Raw genomic sequence first — 24329 nt, 5'->3', positions numbered from 1 at the left:
TCTGAAGTTCAGGGTTGAGGGGTGCCACCTAAGTACTGAATTTAGAGAGAGTGGTTGGTAGTAGCCAATGGGCTGCTTACCTTTAGGGTGACTACACACTCATATGACCACTCCGTTGCGCAGTGGGCATTACCTTGTCCCTGGTTGGCTTATTCTCTCCAAGACAAAATGGAGGAATTTGAAGAGAGGGGTCGACATGGCCTGCCCAACCTTAGGGGTGGTGCTGGTTGAATGTAGGCCCACATCCTAATCTAATTCATTTTCTTGGCTGTCCTCCCACCAAAAGTGGAGCAGAACAGGGAAGCTAGCAATCTCCACTAGCTGGAAATGACTGGGTTACATTTCAAAGGAGGCATCGCCTTTGAATCTTCCCATCTTGGAATGCCATTCAGGCCTGGATGAGGTGTGAAGCATTGTTCCTGGCCTCTGAGAGTGAAGTCTCTCTTATTATGTGCCAGGCAAAATGTGAGAGCTTACCATGTCAAAAGAATCACTTTCCTATAAACAGACATACCCAGTCACAGACTACCACAGTCACTCAAACACCCACTGACAATCCCACTTAGACACTCATACACCCACTCATGGACCTACTCAGACACTACCACTCCCACTCACAGACCTGCTAAGACAATCACACCCACTCACAGACCTACTCAAACACTCTCACACCTACTGACATACCCACTCAGACACTCAAGCATCCGCTGATAGCCCCAGTCAGACAGTCTCACACCCACTCACAGACCCACACAGACACTCAATCAGAGACCCATCATACACTTACAGATCTACTCAGTCATATACCCATTTACAAACCCACTCAGGCACTCACACACCCCATTCACAGATCCAATCAGGCACTCACATACCCAGTGCAGACCCACTCAGACACTCCGGGATAGACCCACTCAGATGCTCACAGACCCACTGACAAACCCATTTACACACTGACACACCCACACACAGACTCACTCAGACACTCACACACCCATTCACTCACACACCCATTCACATATCCAATCAGACACTCACATACCCACTCAAGGACCAACTCTGACACGCATTCACAGATCCACTCAGATATTCTCACACCCACTCACAGACCCACTCAGGTAAATGTAAATGTAAATGTACAGGAATTTATATAGCGCAAATCACCAACCGGTCTCTAAGCGCTTGCTTAGGGAACCCGTCCTGGTATTCCCCTGTGAGATAACCCCGGCAGGGTATCCGCAAGGTGAAAGCCAGGCATCCTGCCGCGAGGGGCCGTTGTGGAGATTAAGCAAGCTATTGCCCAGAGTCGCAGAGTGTGAACCCGTGAATCGAGTAGGTACTGGAGCGAGAATTGTCGAGTCCATGGACATTTTAGGACTGAAGACCCCGCCGAGCCGGGAATTGAACCCTGGTCCCGGTCTGACCTCTGCTTCCAGGTCTGCCTCTTCTAACCAGTGAGCCACACTTCTCCACCCACTGATAGACCCTCTCAGATAGGCTCTCTACCTATTTGTATTCTACCTCTGAATCTGTTTTAAACTGAAGAACACATACAATCGCGAATTGTGCATATGCACTTGAATCTGATTGTTTTTTAATTTAGTTCAAATTGGTACTTTGCACTTTACTAATGCACGGCTCTGCTTCCCTGAGAAGCCATTTTGTTTTGCCTGACGCCATCTCTAGTCAGCATTATCGCTTTCACGCTGTATCTCGCTGCAGCTCACTATTTAAAGGCCCGGGAGTAGACACGCAGCATCTGGTAGGCTCTCTAAATATTTGTATTTTACCTTTGAATCTGTTTTAAACTGAATAACACATAAAATCATGAATTGTACGTTTTGCCATTGAACCTGATTGTTTTTTTATTTGGTTCGAATCTACCTTTTGCACCTTAGTAATTCGAGGCTCTGCTTCCATGAGAGGCCATTTTGTTGTGCCTCACGCCTTCTCTAGTCAGCATTCTAGCTTTCACATTGTGTCTTGCCTTGGCTCACTATTTAATGGCCCATGAGCGGACCCGTGCAGCAGGCCTGCCAAAGGCGCGTCAAAGGCAACCCCGCTTGCACCTGGTTGAGCCTGACTGGGAGCAGGGAACACAACCCCTGGTGCTACTAATGCTATGAGATTGATCTATTCTGCTAAACAAATGTCCAAGCTCCGTCAGATGACTTCCTCGAACTGCAAAATTCCTAAATTAGAGGAAGCCCTCTCCGACTGCCAGCATTGTCGGTTTTTTCTCACTTGCTCTAGGCAAAGTTTTAAGTACAGCGAAAGCGCCCAACATAATTGCAGTGAAACAGGAAAATCTAACTATGCTGAGCTACCAGGGAAGATCACGCCTAAAGGTACACTCTCAGCTCATCAAGATTTAACATTTTATAATATTAATTGCCGATCACTCCCCAAACACAAAGCTAATATTTTAGATCTCCTGATAATAAACAACCGGATGCTGTCTTTTTACTAGAGACCTGGCTACAAGATAGCTCAGGTGCTGATGTGGCAGCAGAAATTCCATCTAACTATTTCATCATCAGAAAGGATAGGAAGCTAAAGTTGGGGGGTGGCATTGCGATTATCTATAAAAGCCCTCTTGAATGCAAAGATGAAGATTTCTCCACCACTGATGCTGCTTTACTATTTAAAATCATGCTCACACCGAAGTTCACTTTTCCTGGTATATTGCTTTACCGTCCTCCGGGCCCAGCTGGACCTTGGGCACTGTCCTTCCCCGACCCAGTAACCCCTCATATTTTGAAGGCTTCCAACTTTACCATTTTGGGTGATCCGAATTTACACTTAGATGACCCTAAATGTACTAAAAGTGTGTAATTCATTGGTTATTTAGAAGCAATGAACGTTTGACTTGTAATTCAGGTCCTACCCATGTAGCAGGCCATCTGCTTGATCCTATTCTTTCTAATTCATCTGACCTTTGCTGCCCTCCTGCTTTTACCTTATGATGGTCCGATCATTTTGCTGTACTTTATTGTTGAAAGTCTCACCTTGTCCTCCAGCAATATCTTATGTTATGTTATGTTAAAGTATTTATTTATCGCAACGTTCACCGGATAGGTTTCTTGGCGCTTCTGAGGACGGAGCTCTAAATGACTTGAAGACTTTCAGATGGGATAAGCTTGTCGAAACAACCACATTTTCAACTGTTTTCTGAAGTGAATATGGGAGTGAGTGGAACGTATTGAAAGAGGGAAGGAGTTCCACGTTTGGGGAGCCAATGTGGAGAACCAGATTCTGCCATATTTAAGACGCTTATATTTCGGGACGGTCAGAAGATGTTGACCAGATGAGCGGAGAGTGCGGGAAGGGGTGTATTTCCTGATCCTTTTAGAGATGAACTTAGGACCTTCATCGAGCAGTGCTTTGTGTACGATGCAGCCTCGCTTGCAGACACTGCGTTGTTCTACTGGGAGCCAATGCAGTTGTTTAAGTAGTGGCTTAACGTGCTGTCGGGCCGGAAGTTGGAAGATAAGTCTGGCCGCGTGGTTCTGTATTAATTGAACGATGATCTCAAGAAATCCAAGAAACTCTGTCGCTCCCTTGAGAAGGCCTGGAAAAAAGACCCAAACACCAGCACCCGGGACGCCTTCAAAAACGCCACCCGCATACACCACCAACTGATCCGGACTGCCAAGAAAGCTGCATTCAAAGACTGACTAGACAACAACGCCCACACCAGCACCAGGGACGCCTTCAAAAACGCCACCCGCATACACCACCAACTGATCCGGACTGCCAAGAAAGCTGCATTCAAAGACCGACTAGACAACAACGCCCACAACAGCAAGGAATTATTCAACATCGTCAAAGAATTTACCAACCCCTCAGCCAACTCCAACAACATCACTCCCTCTCAAACCCTTTGCGACTCCCTAGCTTCATTCTTCCACAACAAAATCGCAGACATCCACAACAGCTTCAACAACCAACCCGGAGACCAACCCACCCAACCTTCTGCCATACCTTCACCCCCCTTGAACATCCTTAATGACTGGAACCCAATCTCCACTGAGGACACTATCCACCTGATGAACTCCATCCACTCAGGATCCCCCACAGACCCATGCCCTCACCACATCTTCAACAAAGCAGACTCCATCATAGCACCACACCTCCGAGACGTCATCAACTGCTCCCTCAACTCCGCCACCTTCCCGGAAAGCTGGAAACACGCCGAACTCAGCGCCCTTCTGAAAAAACCCACAGCTGACCCAACCAAACTCAAAAACTACCGCCCCATCTCGCTCCTTCCATTCCCGGCTAAAGTCATCCAGAAAGCTGTCAACAAACAACTCGCCGCCTTTCTCGAAACCAACAAATCCCTCGACTCCTCACAGTCCGGCTTCCGAGCAAAACACAGCACTGAGACCGCACTCATCGCAGCAACAGACGACATTCGAACTCTACTGGACAATGGAGACACAGTCGCCCCCATCCTCCTTGACCTCTCCGCAGCCTTCGACACAGTCTGTCATAGCACCCTGCTACAACGCCTCAGAAACATCGGAATCCAAGGAAAAGCACTGGAATGGATCACCTCGTTCCTTACCGGAAGAACTCAGAGAGTCCGCCTCCCACCATTCAAGTCAGAGGCCACTGAAGTCATTTGCGGCGTGCCACAAGGATCTTCACTAAGCCCCACCCTCTTCAACGTATACATGAGCCCCCTCGCGACCATCGCACGCCAACACAACCTCAACATCATCTCCTACGCTGATGACACTCAACTGATCCTCTCACTCACCAACGACCCGAACACCGCCAAAACCAACCTACATGAAGGAATGAAAGAAGTAGCCGAGTGGATAAAGCACAGCCGTCTGAAACTGAACTCAGACAAAACAGAAGTCCTTATCTTAGGTACCTCCCCCTCCGCCTGGGATAACTCTTGGTGGCCAGAGACCCTTGGAATAGCACCCATCCCGACGGACCACGCACGGAACCTGGGCGTCATCCTGGACTCCTCACTCTCAATGAACAGACAAGTCAACGCCGTTTCATCATCTTGCTTCAACATTCTTTGCATGCTCAAAAAAACATTTCGCTGGATCCCCACCGAAACTAGAAAAACGGTCACCCACGCACTGGTCACGAGCCGCCTGGACTACGGAAACACCCTATACGCCAGTACCACCGCAAAACTTCAGAAAAAACTCCAACGCATCCAGAACGCATCACCAGACTCATACTAGACATCCTGCGTAAAGACCACATTTCTAGTCACCTGAAAAATCTCCACTGGCTCCCCGTTAATAAGAGGATAACATTCCGCCTCCTAACCCACGCTCACAAAGCACTTTACGAACTTGGACCCGAATGCCTCAACACACGACTTTCCTTCTACACCCCCTCCCGCCAGCTACGCTCCTCCAACCAAGCCCTTGCTGCTGTACCTCGCATCAACAAAACCACCATGGGAGGAAGATCCTTCTCCTACCTGGCAGCTAAAACCTGGAACTCACTTCCCACTCACCTTCGCCTCACTCAGAACCACCTAGCATTCAGAAAACAACTTAAAACTTGGATATTCGACAAGTAATTCCCCACCCTTCTTCAAGCGCCTTGAGACCCTCTGGGTATGTAGCGCGCTATATAAATTATTTGACTTTGACTTGACTTTGAAGACGTTGTGATTGATATGCCGGAATTCCAACATAAAGTGAATTGCCATAGTCCAGTCGCGAGTTGATGAGTGCGAGAACAACCAATGTTAGTGCCTCTGTTGATAAAAATCTTTTTATTTTCTTTATTTTCCGTAGCATGAGGAAACAGACCGAAACCACAGAGCTGATCTGGGGTTTCATTGAGAGGTCCTTGCTTATCTTGATCCCCAGGCTTTTTGGTCAGGCGAGAGGCCCAGGGATGGAGGCCAAAAGTTGGTGTTCCAAGGATTAAAAGAGCTGCCTCACAAGATCAGCTATCTTTTGTATGGGTTCAATTTTAATTGGTTGATGTTCATCCAATTACTGATATAAATCATAATAGCCTGCAAGTTTGATTCAGATAGACTAGTGGGTTGGATGTTGAAAATTAATTGCATATCATCTGCATAATTGAACATCAAGACATCCATTTCCTTCAATGCAGTAAGCAGAGGCTGCATATACAAGTTAAACAGGAGGGGAGATAGAGAGGAGCCTTGTGGAACTCCACAGGAAAGGCGACCTTTTTTTGAGCAGAAGTTGCCTAATCGTACAGATTGATATCTGTCCGTCAGGAAGGAATGTATCCAGCTCAGTGCCTGGCCCCCGATGCCCGTGCTTCGGACACGGTCGATCAGAATATTATGATTGACCGTGTCAAATGCAGCGGACAGGTCGAGAAGAATCAGGGCCTGAGGAGAATCAAGGTCAGCTCCAGTGCGTAGCTCGTCCATGACTGTCAAAATGACAGTCTCGGTCGAGTGAGCAGGCCTGAAGCCAGCCTGGTGGGAATCCAGGTAGCGGGACTCCTCGACAAAGGAGCTCAGGCAGCCTGCCACATGTGCCTCCAGGATCTTGCTCAAGTAGGGCAGAAGAGATACAGGGCGATAGTTGCTCATCACTAGGGGATTAGCGCCAGGTTTCTTTAAAATAACGAGAATCGGGTGCAGTGCCGCTGCAGATTGAGGTGTTCAAGAGAGATATAGGGGGATCAGGGCAGGCACTGAAAGCTTCGCGTAATATGTGGGGGGGACCACTGTCAAGAAGGGAGCCTGATTTGACTCCGATCAGCAGGTTGGAGAAAGATTCTGGCGTGATGAGGGGAAAATGATTGAGTGGGGCTAGGTGGTGGCAAGGTAAAGCAGGTGGAATGGGCAGGTTAGATGCTGGGATGCTGGCTTTTATCGTGACAATTTTTTCAAAAAAGTAGTGATATAATGAATCGCACAGTTCCTGAGAGTGCACAGGTTGTGCCGAGACCCTCTCAAGGCCTGTCAGCTTTTCTACGATTGAAAAAATCTCTCTGGTTTTATTGGCGGAATTTAGGATTCTCTGCATGATGCACTCGGTTTTGCATGAAATAACAGCGGTTTTATATTCCTTAAAAAGAGACAAGTAAATTGATTTCAGCTCAGGTTCGTAGTGCCTTCTCCATTTTCGCTCAGTTTGTCTGAGGCTTAATTTGAGGTTTTTTAAGGCCGGTGAAAACCATTTATGAGCGTCATGTGTCCTGCGCGATTTGATATTTTTCAGAGGGGCGACTTTGTCGCAGGCCGATTTAAGCCAGGTGGTAAGATTTTTCAACTGAGTGGGGAGGGGGGTGGCTTGGAACGATGGAGCTGTGTTAGTTAAGATAGTTTTAAATGTCTCGATACAGGCTTGACCCCAGTTCCTAGCTATCATGCTGCTTGGTCCGACGGTTGGGGCCACAGCGATGTTCGAAATCGAACAGGTTATTAAACTGTGATCAGACCAGGTGCAAGGGCGAATTACAAATTGTATGATATCTAAGTTTAATGTCCACACTTGATGTAAAATGTGGCCTTTATTGTGCGTGGCAGTATGTGCGTGCTGGGAACAGTTTAAACTCATCAGGGTTTCTGTTAATTCTCGAGAGGAGGGACTTTCGTTTTTGTCGCCCGGCCAGTAACTAAAGTCGCCAACAATCAGCACTCTTGAGTGATTGATCACCATGTGGGCGATTAGGTCACCAAAGTCCTGCGGGAATGTCGGCATGTGTAAGGATGGACGATAAACGACCACACAAGCAAGGGAAGAATGTTGGGATTCCAATTTCATTATCAAAATTTTGGTATGCGAAATTTGGGTGATTTTAAGCATGGAAAATTGATGCTTTTTGTGAACTAATGCAGCTGCTCCCCCACCCATTTTCCCTGCAACCCTATCGACGTGAAGTAAGTAATAGGGTTCGAGGATAGCAGCTAAAATATCCGGGGAGGAATCGGGGGACAACAATGTTTCAGTCAGAAACAGAATGTCTGACCTGTGTCTATCAATCAGAGAGAATATCTCTAACTGATGTTTGCCAAGTGATCGAGTGTTGAGATAATAGATTGTCAGGTCATGCTCCTTGTTCATGCATGGAGTAGGCTTCATTGCGGTTCTAGCATGTAGGTAAGTGGGGGTGAATGTTGCGCTATTAAACTGTAAAGGATTAGATATGGTTGGTCTGGGAACAAGGGGCAGAAGTCCCTGCTGCTCCAGGGAATAGAGAAGAGCAGAGTCTATCCTGTAGTTGCCCTGCAGAGATTTCAGCTGATCGGCTGAGTATGTCAGGGGTCGGGCATGATGGCTAGTCCCTAGCCCCGGTCTGCAACGGACTGGCGCAGACAAGCTTGCCTTTGGCGCGCCTTTGGCGCACCCGCTGCGAGACGGCCAACACATCCGGTTTTATGGGGAGAGAAGCGGCTTGCCACTAGACCGCTCTGTCACGCTCTTGTGCCCCAGCCGGAAGTGTGAAAGAGTTAGGGATAGTAAGAGAGCTCCCTCCACTACAATCGAGCCAGGCTCGCGGTGGACCGGGGAGTTTAGGAAGAATGCCTTGAGTGGAGTAAGTCGCTGTGAAATGCGCAACTAGCACTGCAATAAGTGTGCAATTTAAAATACAGGTTACACAGTTTTAAAAACAACAGTGCCTAAGTCGCACTGAATATCAGCTTGGAAGCTTACCAAGTAAGTAGATCGTGTCCGCTGCGCGATGGCCAACACATCCGGTTTTATGGGGAGAGAAGCGGCTTGCCACTAGACTGCTCTCTCACGCTCTCGCGCCCCAGCCTGAAGTGTGAAAGAGTTAGGGATAGTAAGAGAGCTCCCTCCACTACAATCGAGCCAGGCTCGCGGTGGACCGGGGAGGTTAGGAAGCATGCCATGAGTGGAGTAAGTCGCCTTGAAATGCGCAACTAGCGCTGCAATAAGGTTGCCAGTGTGCAATTTAAAATACAGGTTACACAGTTTTAAAAACAACAGTGCCTAAGTCGCACTGAGTATCAGCTTGGAAGCCTACCAAGTAAGTTGAGCGCGTCTATGGGGCCTAAACAAAAAGTTAGAAGTTGGGCAAAACTCGATGTCTTGGCTTTAAACAAACCTCTAACAGTTAGTAGACCAGCTGTTGAACAGATTAAAACCACAGATCTTGGTTCTATACAAAACTGGATTTCACAATGAGTTGCTACCTGCCGCCCTCTGTCCAACAAATGCTAGAACAATCATCGACCACCAGCCCCTTGGTTTACTGACAGGCTTAAGATTGAAAAGTCCAGATGTAACCCCCTAGAAAGACACTGGAGGAAAACCTACCAGATAGATGCCAATGTGTCATACACAAAAGCCCTGAGTGAATACCACATTCTCTGTAAAGTAGCCCAAGCCAAGTTTTTCTCACATACAATTTCTCTAGCACAGAATTGGTCCAAATCTCTTTTCAAGGTGGTAAAAGAACTGTCCAGTTCTGAAGCACAGACCACTCCCCTTGTTCTTACTGGTACTCAATGTGAGGAACTCGGCAACTACTTTGTGGATAGAGTTGAAAAAATACACTCTGCACTGTTTAGTTACAAACTCACAAAATACTCCGACTGATACCGAGACCTCCTCAAAAGAAAGACAAGAAGGAACCCATCTCCTCCATTCAAGATACCAGTATTATCTCCATGATCTTTATGATAGCTATGTCAATGCTAAAAATATAGCTGAAGCCAAATGGCAAATAGAAAGTATATATTTTTCTGTTTATGGTGTCAATGAGTTTGTTTGAGATGTGCCTCTGTATAGTCTTGTCTAGCCAAGGGAGGTTTGATAAATGTTTGGGGATACAGAGGGCATTTGAGATAGCATATGTTAAAAATGTCTGACTTCCTAATGATATCTACCAATACATAACTTGCCTTCTATTATTGGAAATCCAAAGGAAGCAGTATGGAATATAGGGGGAATACTGGACAGATGTTACATTCAATTCACAAAGCATGGTACATACAGATTAACTAATCTAAAAACCATATGCAGCCATGATGGTTATCACATCACAAGCCTTAATAACTTCATGGAGATATGTGGAAGAGCTTTCTTTGATAATAAATGACCCGTTATATACAATTCAGGTCTAATTACATGACAAAAATGAGACACTACCCATTAAGAGTCTATATGTATAAGGCTAAGGCCCTAGGGCGTGCCCCCAATAATAATAATTATTTTTGTTTAAACGGGAAGGGGGCCGTGTGGCCCCCTTCACAGGTTTAAAAAAAAAAAAAAAAACCCAGGGGGTGACTGTCCCTGGGCCTGCGGGGGGCTGTGAGCCCCCACGCATACTTTCTAACAGATCCCCGGGGGGTGGCAGTTCCGGGGGCAGTGTGGGGGGGGGGGATTGGGGCCCCCCACACTTTTTTAAAGTATGCCCCGGGATTTGGTCCCTTGGGGGCTAATTTTAAAAAAAAGCAGACTGGTTTTTTTTTCAGTAAGCTTACAGTAAGCTCCTATAGATATACTTATGATTTTACTTATGATCTTCTCAGGAACTACTGAACGGATGTACACCATTCAACAAAAAGCGTGATCTGCGAACAGAACTCTACCTTTTTGACAAATTTGGTGTAATTCCGTTCAGCCATCCGGGCTGTAGCCCAGGCTAAAGGTCCTATGGAAAATTGCATGGGACCCCCTTTTTTTCTCGGCCCCCGCTTCATGAATCACTTCCAAACTTTCAGGGATGGAGCGGAACAGGCCATTTTCTTGGAGAAGATTTGTCCACCGGCGCCAAAGTTATTCCAAAAAGAATGTTGCGGATTTCCTATGGAAAATAGGTTTTAACTATAACTACCTACTAGCGACTGCCAGTAGGTAATATATATATAAGAGGCATCTAATTCTAGGAACGAAATTTACCTCAAATTATCGGCTTGGAGAAGCAAGGGCCTCATCACGATGGATGAATATAAGTTCCTCAAAAAAGACTACCCGGTTATGCCGGTGATATATTTCATCCCCAAAGTACATAAAAACTTACAACAACCCCCTGGCAGGCCCATAATATCTGCTTGTAATAGCTTACTGGAGAATATGAGCAGATATATCAACTTTTTCCTACAGGAATACGTGAAGGGCCTGCCTTCATTCATTCTTGACACCAGTGACTTATTGAGAAAGATCCAAGACTTCATATGGTGCCCCAATTATGTCCTAGTATCTATGGATGTCACTTCGCTGTATACCAGCATATTCCACATTGATGGTTTGAGGGCTGTGCAACATTTTTTGGGGAAAAGAAATCAGTGTTTCCAGGATCATTCTAAAATGTTGTTGGATATGATTAATATCTGTCTTGAGAATAACATCTTTCTCTTTGCCAACCAGCTATTCATACAGACCAGGGGGGTGGCAATGGGGGCCTGCTTCTCTCCCAGTTACGCCTGTTTACACATGGGGTACTTGGAGGAGCAGGTCCTGAGGAAGCAGTTTGCTGCCGTCATGGATACCAAAGTAAAACTTTGGTTAAGATATATAGATGACCTGGTTTTTGTATGGGATGGATCTGAGTCAGAGGTGACCCTCTTTATTGAAGAATTGAATAACAACAGCTTAAATATACAATTCACGAGTACCCTGAGCAGAGAATCCATTGTATTCTTGGATGTGGAATTATATGTTTGTGAGAATAGCTTACACACTAGATTATACCGCAAGCCCACCGCTGGGAACACACTGCTACATGCTGGAAGTCACCACCCAGCACATTTGATACGCATCATCCCTTATGGGAAGATGCTTCGTATCAGAAGGATATGTAGTAGTGAGGATGAATGCCGGCTGGCACAATCTGCATGTAGGGCCCGATTTGTTGAGTGTGGCTATAAATTAGACACCATAGATAATGCCACTAACAGAGCTAATAGGATTGATAGAACTGCACTCCTGGGCTCAGGTAGTGCACTAACTAGCTCTGTCCCTGCGAACACTGATGGTGAGACGAGACTAATTATGGCATACAACGAACAACACAAGAGTATCCATAAAATAGTTAAAGACAACTGGTCTTTGGTCTCCTGTGATCCTGTGATTGGATCCTCCATCAGCAAGAATCCCAGCATTACCTATCGTAAAGCACACTCAATGAAGGATAGTCTAGTGTCTAGCAGCCCTGAAGTGGTTTCAGGAACATGGCTAAATGACAGTAAAGGCTTTTTAAGATGCTCGAGCTGCAAAGCTTGTAAACATGGCATCAGCAAGACGGAGGTTTCCACCCCTCTTTCACCCTTTCCAATCAAAATCCAACAAAAATTAAACTGTAAATCAGAATTTGTTGTGTACGTTTTGGAGTGCCCGTGTGGCCTAAGATATGTGGGCAGCACTAGGCCACAGGTGCATAAGCGCATACTACAACATCTGCGAGCAATTACCCATGCAGATGCAGCTTATCCAGTAGCTAGGCATTTCGAAAGTAACCATGGAAAGGATGCGTCTTTGCTAAGATATTTCGCGATAGATTGTGTTCCTCCCCAAATGAGAGGCGGTGATAGAGAATCACTTTTAAGGAAACTCGAGACTCGCTATATAATACTTTTAGATACCAAGGCACCGCTAGGCCTTAACATAGGGGAGGACTGCCACACTTATCTCTGAATATATCTATGCAAGACATGTTGAGCCTGTCACCCATGAACTTTATGATCTGAGTTGTTTTATTTAAAATTGTACCTGTTGATTTTGAACTGTGGATTATATATTCTGTTTAAACAACTTAATCCCTTTTTCCCTCCATGACCAACAGAATGTTCATAATTTTGATTTATTTAATTATCACGCAATTGGTAGCACTTTTTTGCCATCAGCTCATGTTGCACAAAAAGCATATTTGCACAATACATTGTTTACATCTCAGGCTTTGGTACTTGCCCACTGGGGCATCATTGCACTTTACGTTGATCCATGGCCATCAATATAAGACATCTGGATCAAATGTGTAAATAAATGAATTACAATTTTAGTTATATTTTAATATTTATATAACTATTTATTAGGCTTTTAACTTTTATATTAATTTTAAAAGTTTATCATTGCCAATGCCATGTAACTATCATGTATTAACATGCATTTTCCTGAGGGTTTTAACATTGTGCATAGCTTCATAATGTTTGACATTTAAACAAGAATTTATGATGCTTATTGTGTGACTATTGTAATATACGGGCATTCATGCCGTAATTATATGTTTTGGGAAGGCTAGAAACATTGATAGTATTTTGTCTGTTTCTATCCCATGTGATGGCACATTGCACTTTAAAAGGGTGATCAGCCCTCGTGACGTTGTCATGTGATCAAGGCTATCTCTAGCCGAAACGCGTCATGGCGGACTGGTGCTGGGCTAAAAACTAAAATAAAACATTTGCACCAAACTACGGGTCTTGCTGGTTCCTGTGTCTACTGATCGGCTGAATTGCTGTGTGTTGCTTGCGGGAGCGCCACGTACCTCATATATATATATATATATATATATATATATATATATATATGTATAAATGTATATACTACTATTATAAAGAGAGAACACAAACCTTTGAGCCAGGTAAACTCGGGAACTACAGCGGACATAGGCTATAAAAAATAAAAATTAAACGTAAATTAAAAAATATAACTTAAAAAAAAAGTAGTCCCCTGAAAAAAGCACCGGCCGCGACGTTGCGCTGGCCGCGACGTGCGTGATGACGAGGAGGAGCGATGGACATGGAACGGCGGTGAAGTGAGGAGCGCAGGGAGGAGCAGCAGCTCAGGGTTTTGATGACGAGGAGGAGCGGCGGACATGGAGCAGCGGTGAAGTGAGGAGCGCGGGGAGGAGCGTCGGCTCAGGTAAGGCAAATGTCGGACGGGAGGGGGTCGGGGCGGGAGGGGGAGGGGGAGGGGGAGGGGGGCGGGAGGGAGGTTGGCCCTGAAGAACGGCGGCTAAGGTAAGGTTCAGGCTCCGGGACAAAGAACAACAGAGTCCCTCTGCCTAGAGGAAAAGCTATCACTCGCCACAGAATCAATGCCTTCACTATAAACCTGCCCGCCACTTCTTCCTTCCTGGATCATGGCAGCACTGACTCACCTGTCTGCCCCCTCCACTGGCAAATCCTTAATGCCCTGACGGTAGCCATTTAAAATTATGCTGGTGATTGCAGCTGGTGAACACGGGTGAACACTGGCACTCACTTGGAGACTGGCACATATTTTTCGTTATCATGCTTTGTGCCAGAGAAAAACAGAAAGCTAGGGAAACAATAAAGGAGGAAGGAAAAGATAAGAAGAGAGTGACACAGGAGAATCATGGACGAAAAAAGAGCCTTATACAGTTTGCTAAAGAGACAAGAAATGGACGGATGTGGAAGAAGGAGTCCTGAAATGGAAACAAGAATAAGCAGGCTCAGGCTCCGGGATACGGACAATGTCGGGGTAGGCGGGGGCCGGGGTGGGCGAGGGCCTTGGCGGGCGTATGGCCCTGAAGCCTCATTGCCCCTGGACAACGTCGGGCGGGCTGCTAGTATATATATTTATATATATATATATATATATATATATATATATATATATATATATATATATATATATATATATATATATATATATATATATATATATATATTATGCATGTTTTCTTTCAAACAAGTAATTCATGCTTTTCAGCATGGTTATTAAGGAGATTTGTTACTTGCTGCAAGAGGTCTAAGTGATCTAGAGTCTTCGTGATGTGTTTTTGATGTAAGCTAGACTCCTCCCTCTGAGCCATAATCAGTTATATTTACCTCACTGTTAAGTTGCAGTATGATATGCCCTTACCCGTGCAAGCCAGTCCCACTCTATGTGCTAATTTGAAAATCCTGAATATATGCACATCTTCTGCAGCAGAAGAGGATGCATAGGAATACAGAATGGAGTCGCCTCCAGGACTGGATTTTCATGTCTCAGAAGGATGCGCAATGTTGAAAGCAAGAGTAACGTCAAGAAATGCTACATGTCCCTTGTAACCTCAAAGCTCTCAAGAGGTCTGTAAATCACAGTGCCCATCTTGAATGCCTAGAGCAAAAGTTCTTCATGCTCCATAGCTTTCTAGCTATGCAACTGTAATCAGGGTAATTGTTTAGAAGGTAAGACTTCTTATAACCTGTTATACTGAGAAGTTGATGAAAGACATCTTTGGAATCAAAGAAGTATTCTGGCAACACATTTGTATGATGGAATAGACTTACGGGAAACATCTACTACAACCCAGTCATTACAATGACCTACCTTTACAACGCAACTGTTACAACACAACTGCCTTTACATCACATGCCATTACAATGCATGCCATTACAACGCATGTCACGTCAACGCATGCCATTACAATGCATACCATTACAATGCATGCCATTACAAGGTAAGTAATGGAGATTTTTTTAGTATTAAGGTGAGTATGCGTTTTTGGGTACATGAGAATAGTAATTTGTACCCCTACCCTATCCAACACATTCCCTACTGTTGCACTCACTGGAGTGGGAATAGTCATTTTTACCTCTACACTATTCAACACTTAGCAATTTTTCCACCTTCACTATCCACCACTTACCCAACTGTTGCACTCACTGGAGTTGGAATAGTAATTTTTACCCCTACACTATCCAACACTTACCCTACAGTTGCCCTAAAACTATTATCATTGTAATGGTATGCGTTGTAATGGTATGCGTTGTAAAGGGATGCATTGTAATGGTAATTTTAAAAAATGTGTTGTAATGGCATGCATTGTAAAATCATGCAATGTAATCGTAGTTGCGATGTAAAGACTGGGTTCTAAAAGAATGCTTTGTAATTGAATGCATTGTAACATCATGTATTCTAGACTTACATGAGTTATTCCATTAGTAATACAAGCTTTACTTTTTGCACTTTGTATGTTTTCACAAGTATACTTCAGTAAGTATTACAAACTCTATTTTGCACTTTGTTTATTTCCTAAAGAAGAGCTCAGCCTTCATAGCATTGTTTCTACAGGAGAAGTCAGAGGAAAAGGTTTATACTGATATAATTGTTGTTAGTAGCAGTATGGTGTTAAGGTATGTCTAAGAATAAGTGGTTGCTGAGTGTGTACATAAAGTGCTCATTATTAAATAATGCTTTTCATATTACACTTATTAATAATTACATTGACTGCAATCAAAGCAATGGAATGATATTGAAGGTAGATGTATTTATCAACAATGTGTAAGAATTTAAAGTGTTGTTTTAAGTTTTCACATCACATTTAATTACATTTTAGGTCAGAGAAAATATCAAGGTACATTTCTGAACAAAGAGTCATAAATGCAGAGTGTCATCTCATAAATCAAATACATTATTGACGTCAGATGCCAAACTCTATATCAAAGTTATGCTAAACATCTTCAGTTGTCTTTGAATATAAGCTCTCCTGTAGAGCAGACGGAGCTCAGCTGTGCTATCAGGCTTTATGAAGATTTGTACTTGCAATCTTCATATTGTCATTGTGAGGTGTCACTGGGTTCAGATAAGTGTTAAAGCTCATATTTCTCATGTTAGATCTGCATTGCACAGTTATGTACCTTGAGACTTTCCTAATCTAGGGGGCCATGTGGCTAAAGCTGTCTCTATTTATAAATTCACTTTTGATTTGAAAATTGAAGATTTGCTCTTCAAATTGTTCTAGGCTGAAAGTGGCATAATTTAGTGTAACATTGACGAGGATGAAATAGTTTGTGGGTGTTATTTTTTCTGATCAGAATCCTAGTGGTTATTAATTTGAGTCATTTGCAAACAAAACAAAAACACTGAGATATATAAAGCCTGTTTTGCTGACTTATGCTACACTAAGCCTCAACTAACCCTCAACTACATTTTGAAATAATATGGTTGCTTTTTCATAATATTTCTTGTGTGGTCACATATGCTCATTGACATCACACACAAAAAAATGTGCACTGTTTATTTTGTAATGACATTTTGATCTCCTTGAGCTCTGGAGGATGTATTTAGATACTTTCAAATCTCTTCCTGCTCACCCACTACATTTCATTAATTCATGAGTCTTTTCATTATTCATGTAACTGGTTTGTTCTGCCACCTCTGATGACATTAGGTCAGAAGGGGCAAACTATTATTTATATTGTGGGATAATGCTAGGATGATGGCATTATATGATGTTTGATAATGCTGAATTGTGATGTGTAACTATAATGAAACATTTGCTCACCTCATGTTCACAATGTGATTTTTATTAATTTTTATGAGAAAATGACTATAAAAGACCCTCAAGTTGGGTGTGAGCCAGATCTGCTCGGGAAGCTCCTGATTCTCTGTTGATTTTATTACATTTCAACTTAAGCAATTTTTTGGATTTTGCTCATGTCTGCATGTTTTTAAATGGTATTGAGCCTTCATTGCAATTGATTTCTATGCCTTAACACTGATTTATTGAATGTCACCATATTTGTTCCTTCTGTACTTGCATTTACATTTTTTTATTGATATTGAACTCATTTATGAGCAAGACTTTAAAATTGACTGTATTATGAATTGCTCTTATGAATTTTATCAATAGGGACATATTTCCTCACTTATTCTTGAAGAAAACACCATGCCTGACAAAGCAATAGTTGCTATGACTATCACGTAGATTATCTAAGATATAGTGCCCACAATAGCCTCAATTTAATAATAAACAAGTCGATCTGTTTTCTCCTTTTTAAGAACTGACAAAGAATTACAGATTTAGGGCTAGAAGTAGGTAATAGGGAAATACTGATTACTAAATACTGAATTTTACCGGATCGGTATTTAGGAATCGGTATTCCAGAGGTAGCTAATAATTCGGTAAAAAATACTGAATCGTTAATATTCCTTATTACCGAATCGATAATACTGATTTTGTAATAAGGAATACCTACCCATTCATTCCGGCCCATAGGAATGAATGTGAGGACATGCCCTAAGGGCATGGATGGGTGCCACATGGCACATTTCAAAAAGCAAAAAAGTGCTTTTTGAAAGGAAATCGCTATTTACCACCAACCTGGAGTTGGTGGTAAATAGCGATTCCTTAAGGCTGAGGTGCACTGTTTTAAGTGCTACCTACATTGCATTTAAGGAATCGGTATTACCGATTCGTTAAATGCAAGGCCATAAGGAATCGGTTTTAAGGAATCAGTATTTACCGATTCCTTAATACCAAATCCTCCCTACATCTCAAATGCCTAAATACCGGTCGGTAACGCTGAAATTAACCACATTTCGGCATTACCGACAGGTAATTAGCCACCTACATCTAGACCTAAGACACTTCTCCTCATTCTGTACACAAATGCATTGTTTCTCAGGGATCAACACTATCTCCCCGCTCAATGACACTCATTCACTTACATTAGTTATGGTCGTTAGCTCTATTTTGACACTTTATACAACACTTATTACACTGAATGAACATTTTAAAAATGTTGCCACAGAAATGATGACATGATTTTGTCCGTGGTCCGGCAGATGTCTTTCTTGTACCACACTTACAGAGTGGTTGTCTGCTGTGTTAATGTTTCAAACACGTAAAATTACCACCAGGCTGTGATCAGTATGAAAATATGATTGTAATGATGAGTATAAAAATATGACACAAGAAGATAAACAATCGACAGCACAAGTCAGGTCTTGCATCTATGTGACTATTAAAATGACCAAAAATAGACTGAAATACATGAACCACTTTTGACATATTTAAAGACACTTTGTGGTTAGTTCATTAATCAACCACAGCATTAAGTGCAACAACATCTTTTATTTAGCATTGTGAAGAAAAAAAACTATTTAAGGAACAGGATAAAAAAATAGGTACAAAACTCCAAAGCGCTGGACTATGTCGGATCGCTGACTTGGTTTTGTCTCCCTGGATTGCTGTTCACTTACTTCCTGCAGAGACCAGAGGTAAGAATATTTTTTTTTTTTGGTTGTCATTTTTTTTTCAAGTTTTGTTTATTGGCATTCAAGCAAATTACATAGGAGTCAGTATACATATATATATATATAATGCTGTGCATCATGTTATAGCCGTTAATTAAATCACATCAACCATAATAACCAAAAACAAAGGAAGCAACACAGCTTGATCACTTGTTTAAGTCATATATCATGGTACACTTTGATATATCATAGTGTTGTTTATGCAGAGCTCATTTTTTTAAATTGCAGAATGTAATGAGCCGCAGTGAAATGACCAACAGTCTTGACTCAGCATGCATGTTTTTGGGGTTGCTAATTATCTGCTAGTTGGGTGTTTTGATCTGATTCGCAGAAGAATGGTGCAGTGTGTTCATGGGCTGAATTATAGGTAGACAGCCAGGTCAAGAAGGGTTCCCATGTGTCTATGGTTCTGGATGCCAGTGGTAGTATTTCCCAATACATATTCAGTTGTTCCTGGCAAAATGTGACATCTAAAATCCATGTCGCAATGGCGGGAGTGGTTTGTTTGCCCCAATGCATTGTGACTCTGCGTTTCGCTAGTAGTAGAAGCATGGCCAGTAACTTGTGGCGCCCGACTGGGGTCTCACTGACATATCTGAAAATTCCAACTTTGGATAATGGGGGTATATTGACCTCCAGCATTTCACTTATCTTAAAATACACCTCCCTCCAGAATTTCTCCCTTAATGGACCACTCCAAGCCATGTAGAGTAACGAAGCTTGAGGGGCCTTGCATCTCCAACAGTCTGAATCAGAGTGGAGTCCCATGCGTTTAAGTTGTGTGGGAGTCCTATAAATGCGGTGTAAGTACTTAAAGTGTATAAGGCACAATTTCTAGTTAGGTGAAAGCATCTCAAGTTGGCCACAGCAGCACTGCCATTGATCATCTGTCATAGGTTCCTCCAATTCAGAATTCCAGCCCACCAGGGCTTTTTTCTGTACCACCGGGGATGTACGCTGCATGGAGTTGTATAGTTTAGTGATAAGCTTACTGGGGATCGATTAGAGAGCTATAATTCTAAGGCTGGGAGCGTGTCTGGAGGGGATAGAAATGTGCCATTTTATTTGCGACATGTAACCTCTGATGCAATAATATAATAATAAATTAGAAAATCTGCACCTCTCGCAGGGATCAGTTGTGGGAGGGTTTATAAAGGTATCATTATGGTATAGGTCAGCAAATGTGTTTAAGCCCAAACTGTGAGCTCATGCAATATTCCCCATGTCGCCAAGTGCTGGCATCTGTGGATTTGGATCGAGTATGATGGATGGTGCATATAATATTGGTTGCTCCTCTCTTTTATGGAGCCTGTCCCAGGCCAATTGTAGTATATCTGCCCTATTTAAAGTAGAAGTTTGTCTCCTCTAGGGTTGGTATAGAGCCAGCTTTAGTGGTGTTGGTGCCTCGCTGTCAGCTTCTACTGCCACATGAGGCTAGAAAAGGGTAAGAAACATCCAATGGTGTAGATACTGTGGCTGTGCGCAGAAAGAATGTATGGCTAGGTCTGGTGTGCCCAGTCCTCCCTGACCCAGTGGCAGAGTTATTTCCCACAATATACGCAGCTGTTTTCCTGCCCATACCAGTGAAATAATTAAAAAGCTGAGTGTTTTCAGAAAGGATTTCCATAAGATGAGGTGCAAGAAGCGTGGCATAGCATTTATAGAAAGTGGAGGTCAGACCATCCAACCCGGGGCTCTTCTCAGCTGGGAGACCGCTTATCACTTGCACAATGTCATCAATGGCAAAAGGCTCATCTAGGTATTCCCGATGTGTATTACTGGGCCAAAGTATTTACGCCTAGTCTAGATATGTTGTAAGTTCGCTATTTATGGGGGAAGTAGTAGATGTATACAGTGAGGTGTAAAATTCTGTAAAGCGATCATGTACCTCCTGCATGCCTCTGATTGGATTATCATCTTTGTCAAGAATTTCTGTTATATTTGGAGAGCTATGTGAGGGTTTAAGATTATTGGCCAGCGCTTTTCCTGGATGGTCACCTATCTCATATCGTCTAGCTGTGGCATATTTTCCCAGGAACGTAACTTCCCTGTCTACTTCTTTCACAAATTCCGACATTTTCTCTTGTATAGATGCTAGATATGATGTGTTGTTAGTATCTAAATATTTGAGCTACATATCGCTAATGGTAGATTCCAACGTTTGTATGGTGTGTCGGATGGCTTATAAAAATCCTGCTTGTTGAGGAATGCATCCTTCTTATTACAACCTTAAAGGCTTCCAGAGTGTTGAGGGGGATAATATGGAGCCTTGGTTTAAAGTAAAATATTTTACGATATCTCCTCTAATTTCTTCCCAGAATGCTGCATCCAGCAAAGCATGAGGAGGTAGTCTCCATACAAATTCACTTCTAATTGCAGAATGGAATGTCACTTACGGGAGCATGGGGCATGGTAACATAAGGTTTTTGGTAAATAATTGGCTTCTACAGTCCCTGTTGCTACGTCACTAGTCACAATCCAGTGGTCTAGTCTGGACTGGGACTTGTGTTGTGTCGTGATACAGGTCCCCTCTCTTTTTTGAGGGTTCCTCTGCCTCCAGATGTCTACTAGTTGATTATCTGATATAATTATGTTGAGTGCATGGCATGAATCAGGGTCTAAGGTACGCGCTGAGCCCATTCTATCCATATCATCGCATGAGATGGCATTAAAGTCGCCTCCCCATACGATAGTGTCACAGCCTAGTGTGGTCACCTTAGCCCAAATATAACAAAAATAAATCAGGATTATCTACATTTGGCCCATAAATTGAAAACATGACTATCTTCATTCCGCCCAGTGTGTCCTTCAGTATAATATATCTTCCCTCTGTGTCAGTTTGATAGTATACCAGAGGTAAGTTTGCATTTCCAGATATACATATGCCTTATACAGTTACCAGCTTTTGTGAAGTCAGAGCTCTCAAAACCATATTCCTAATATAAATTTAAAATACTTACTCAAATATCTCTTGCCCATCCATATCATGTCCTGCGATCTAACTCTAGGGACTTATAAGTTTCTTGAAACACATTTTTTAATTTTTGATTAGCATGCTCTGTACAGTAGTAAATCTAACTAATAGAAGTTAAGGTTTCAAACCTGAAAAATGCATCAGAAATTAATTGATTTAGTACTCACGTACACAAAAATGAATAAAAGTAGGTGGTACAAGTGTAATAGATTGTGAGAATCCTAGAATGAATGCAAAGATGACAAATATAATATGTATCCTATTTATTTTGATCAGATAATGTTGATTTTGAAATTAAATACTCTTTTGTGTTCATTTCCGGTCTCAAGAAGATGATGTATATTTTGGGACCAAAAATGCTGTACAGAAGGACTGCACCAGAGGATAGAATTGCAAAGATTTCAACAGCTACCAGGTACTTTCCTTTTGTGCTGAGATACGCTGGGATAAAAGAGATCCAGACACTGATGAATACCAGCATGCTGAAGGTGATGATTTTGGTTTCATTGAAGGTGTCAGGCAAATTCCGTGCCAAGAAAGCAACAACAAAGCATATGCATGCTAATAGCCCCATAAAAGTCAATATGCAGTAGAACATCAAAATGGATCCCTCATTGCATTCTGCTATTATCTTCCCAAGGATAGCCTTAGTGTTAAGCTCGGGGAAAGAAGGTGAGGTACACATCCAGATGGCTCCAATAGTAGACTGTGTCAAAGTAGAGACCAGGATAATGGAGAAGGAAGTTCTGTGGCCAATCCATTTCTTTAAGTTGCTATTGGGTTTGGTGGCCTTGAAAGCGATGACCACTGTGGTTGTTTTGGCCAATAGACAGGAAACACAGAGAGAGAATGAAATGCCAAAGATCACCTGGCGAAGCATGCATGTCACCCTCCTAGGCTTCCCAATAAAAAATAGGGAAGAGAGAAAGCAGAGCATGAGGCCTACAAGTAAAATATAGCTAAGCTGGATGTTGTTGGCTCTAACCACTGTTGTGTGGCGATACCTCCTGAAGATCCACAAAACTAAGGTGGTACTGAGAAAAAAGAAGGCAGATATCAAAACTAATATAAATCCCAGAGGTTCCTCAAGGGACAAGAATTCAATCTCCTTTGGGATGCAACCGTCTCTTTTCAAGTTCGACCACTGGTCATCGGGGCACTTCAAACAATCAACGGAATCTGAGGAAGATAAAATTTAGTTTAATCTCTTCAAAAAGATGAGCTGAATGCCACTGATGGTTTTGAATTATTTAAGTAGAAAAATTATACCTGAAAACTATTTTCTACTTATAAAGATAGCAAGCAAGCAAATGTATTGCTATTTGTAAAGCAATCTAAGTCAGAGTTTCTTTCATTAAAGTTAAACTGTTTACTTGGAAACACCATTATTCCATAATCTCAAGTTCTATTAATTTAATTGAATTCCAGTTGTGATCCACATCCTTTCTGTAGAATCATAAGCACAGCCAACATCTAGCACCTAAAGAGCATCATGCTGTTATCTCACTTTATAGGCCAGGAAAGGGTACCATTGTTTTATAGTATATTGTTTATTTTATATGCCTTAGATTGTACCCAATCAGTGTAGGTGGTCAAAAACCATACCATGTGCAATAGTGACAATGCCTTTTATATGATTACATGCCCATGCTCACTAAAATATGTAGGCATGACCTCACATAATGTACACATCAGGATCAGTGAGCTTCACAGCAACATCAGGTGCAAAAAGAGTTCCCCCTGTATGATAAATGATTTTTTGGGAATGTAATCACTCTGATAAGGATTTTTCTTGAGTAGCCCTAGAAAAGATAGAACCAAAATCGAATTCTAATTGCAGGTCTCCCCAAACAAGGAACAATGATGTGCATATTGCCTGCTAACCCATACCCATTGGTTAATTGATTAAATCCTGGCTATAGGTCATCTCATGAAATATGTGTGTGTGTGCTTCATTATGTGGTGTCCACCAGATGCAGGAGCATTACTCTCTTCTTCCCATCTCACTTGTTTTTTGTATTCTCAACATTCTCCATTAACTGAAAAGGAAATCTACTAAGGAAGTTGCTGAGAGTTTTTAATCTGCTCTGGATCCCCTTCCTCACATCCTCTTACCAAAGTACTCTCTGCCAATCCAGAAAGCCCACTCACCATTAGCCACGGCCACAGTGGCACAAAGACACACCTCAAACTCCATCTTAAAATAGTTATTCCTTTAAACCAATAGGAATGATCATTACACATATCAATGGGAAGATTCATCACCACACATACAAACTTAAATGCTACCCCACCACTAGGCCTATGGTCAAAAGGACACCCCAGACTCATAAGCATGTAGAAATCTACTACTCAAATGATGACAACATGACACAAGATGGTATGGCTGCGTCCGGATTCAGCAGTGCTGTCACTGCAGCAATTGG

General features: G+C 42.7%; 2 protein-coding genes across 2 annotated transcripts in view; both read right to left on the bottom strand.

Annotated features, from left to right (window-relative positions):
- Window positions 1–21006, bottom strand: part of LOC147684547 (vomeronasal type-2 receptor 26-like) — a 126108-nt gene extending 105102 nt beyond the window's left edge. Inside the window, exon 1 of the mRNA XM_086939707.1 lies at window positions 20818–21006. Coding sequence (XP_086795833.1) covers window positions 20818–21006 — 189 coding nt within the window. The remainder of the gene's footprint in view (window positions 1–20817) is intronic.
- Window positions 21007–22162: 1156 nt separating this feature from the next.
- Window positions 22163–24329, bottom strand: part of LOC147684546 (extracellular calcium-sensing receptor-like) — a 42454-nt gene continuing 40287 nt past the window's right edge. The window contains exon 5 of the mRNA XM_086939706.1: window positions 22163–23082. Within this exon, the coding sequence (XP_086795832.1) occupies window positions 22163–23082 (920 nt within the window). The remainder of the gene's footprint in view (window positions 23083–24329) is intronic.

This window comes from Lissotriton vulgaris, chromosome 10 (genome assembly GCF_964263255.1).
Source record: "Lissotriton vulgaris chromosome 10, aLisVul1.2, whole genome shotgun sequence".
NCBI classification, from domain to species: domain Eukaryota; kingdom Metazoa; phylum Chordata; class Amphibia; order Caudata; family Salamandridae; genus Lissotriton; species Lissotriton vulgaris.
Note: the sequence above shows the minus strand (reverse complement) of the source record. Positions and strands in the feature narration are given on the sequence as shown.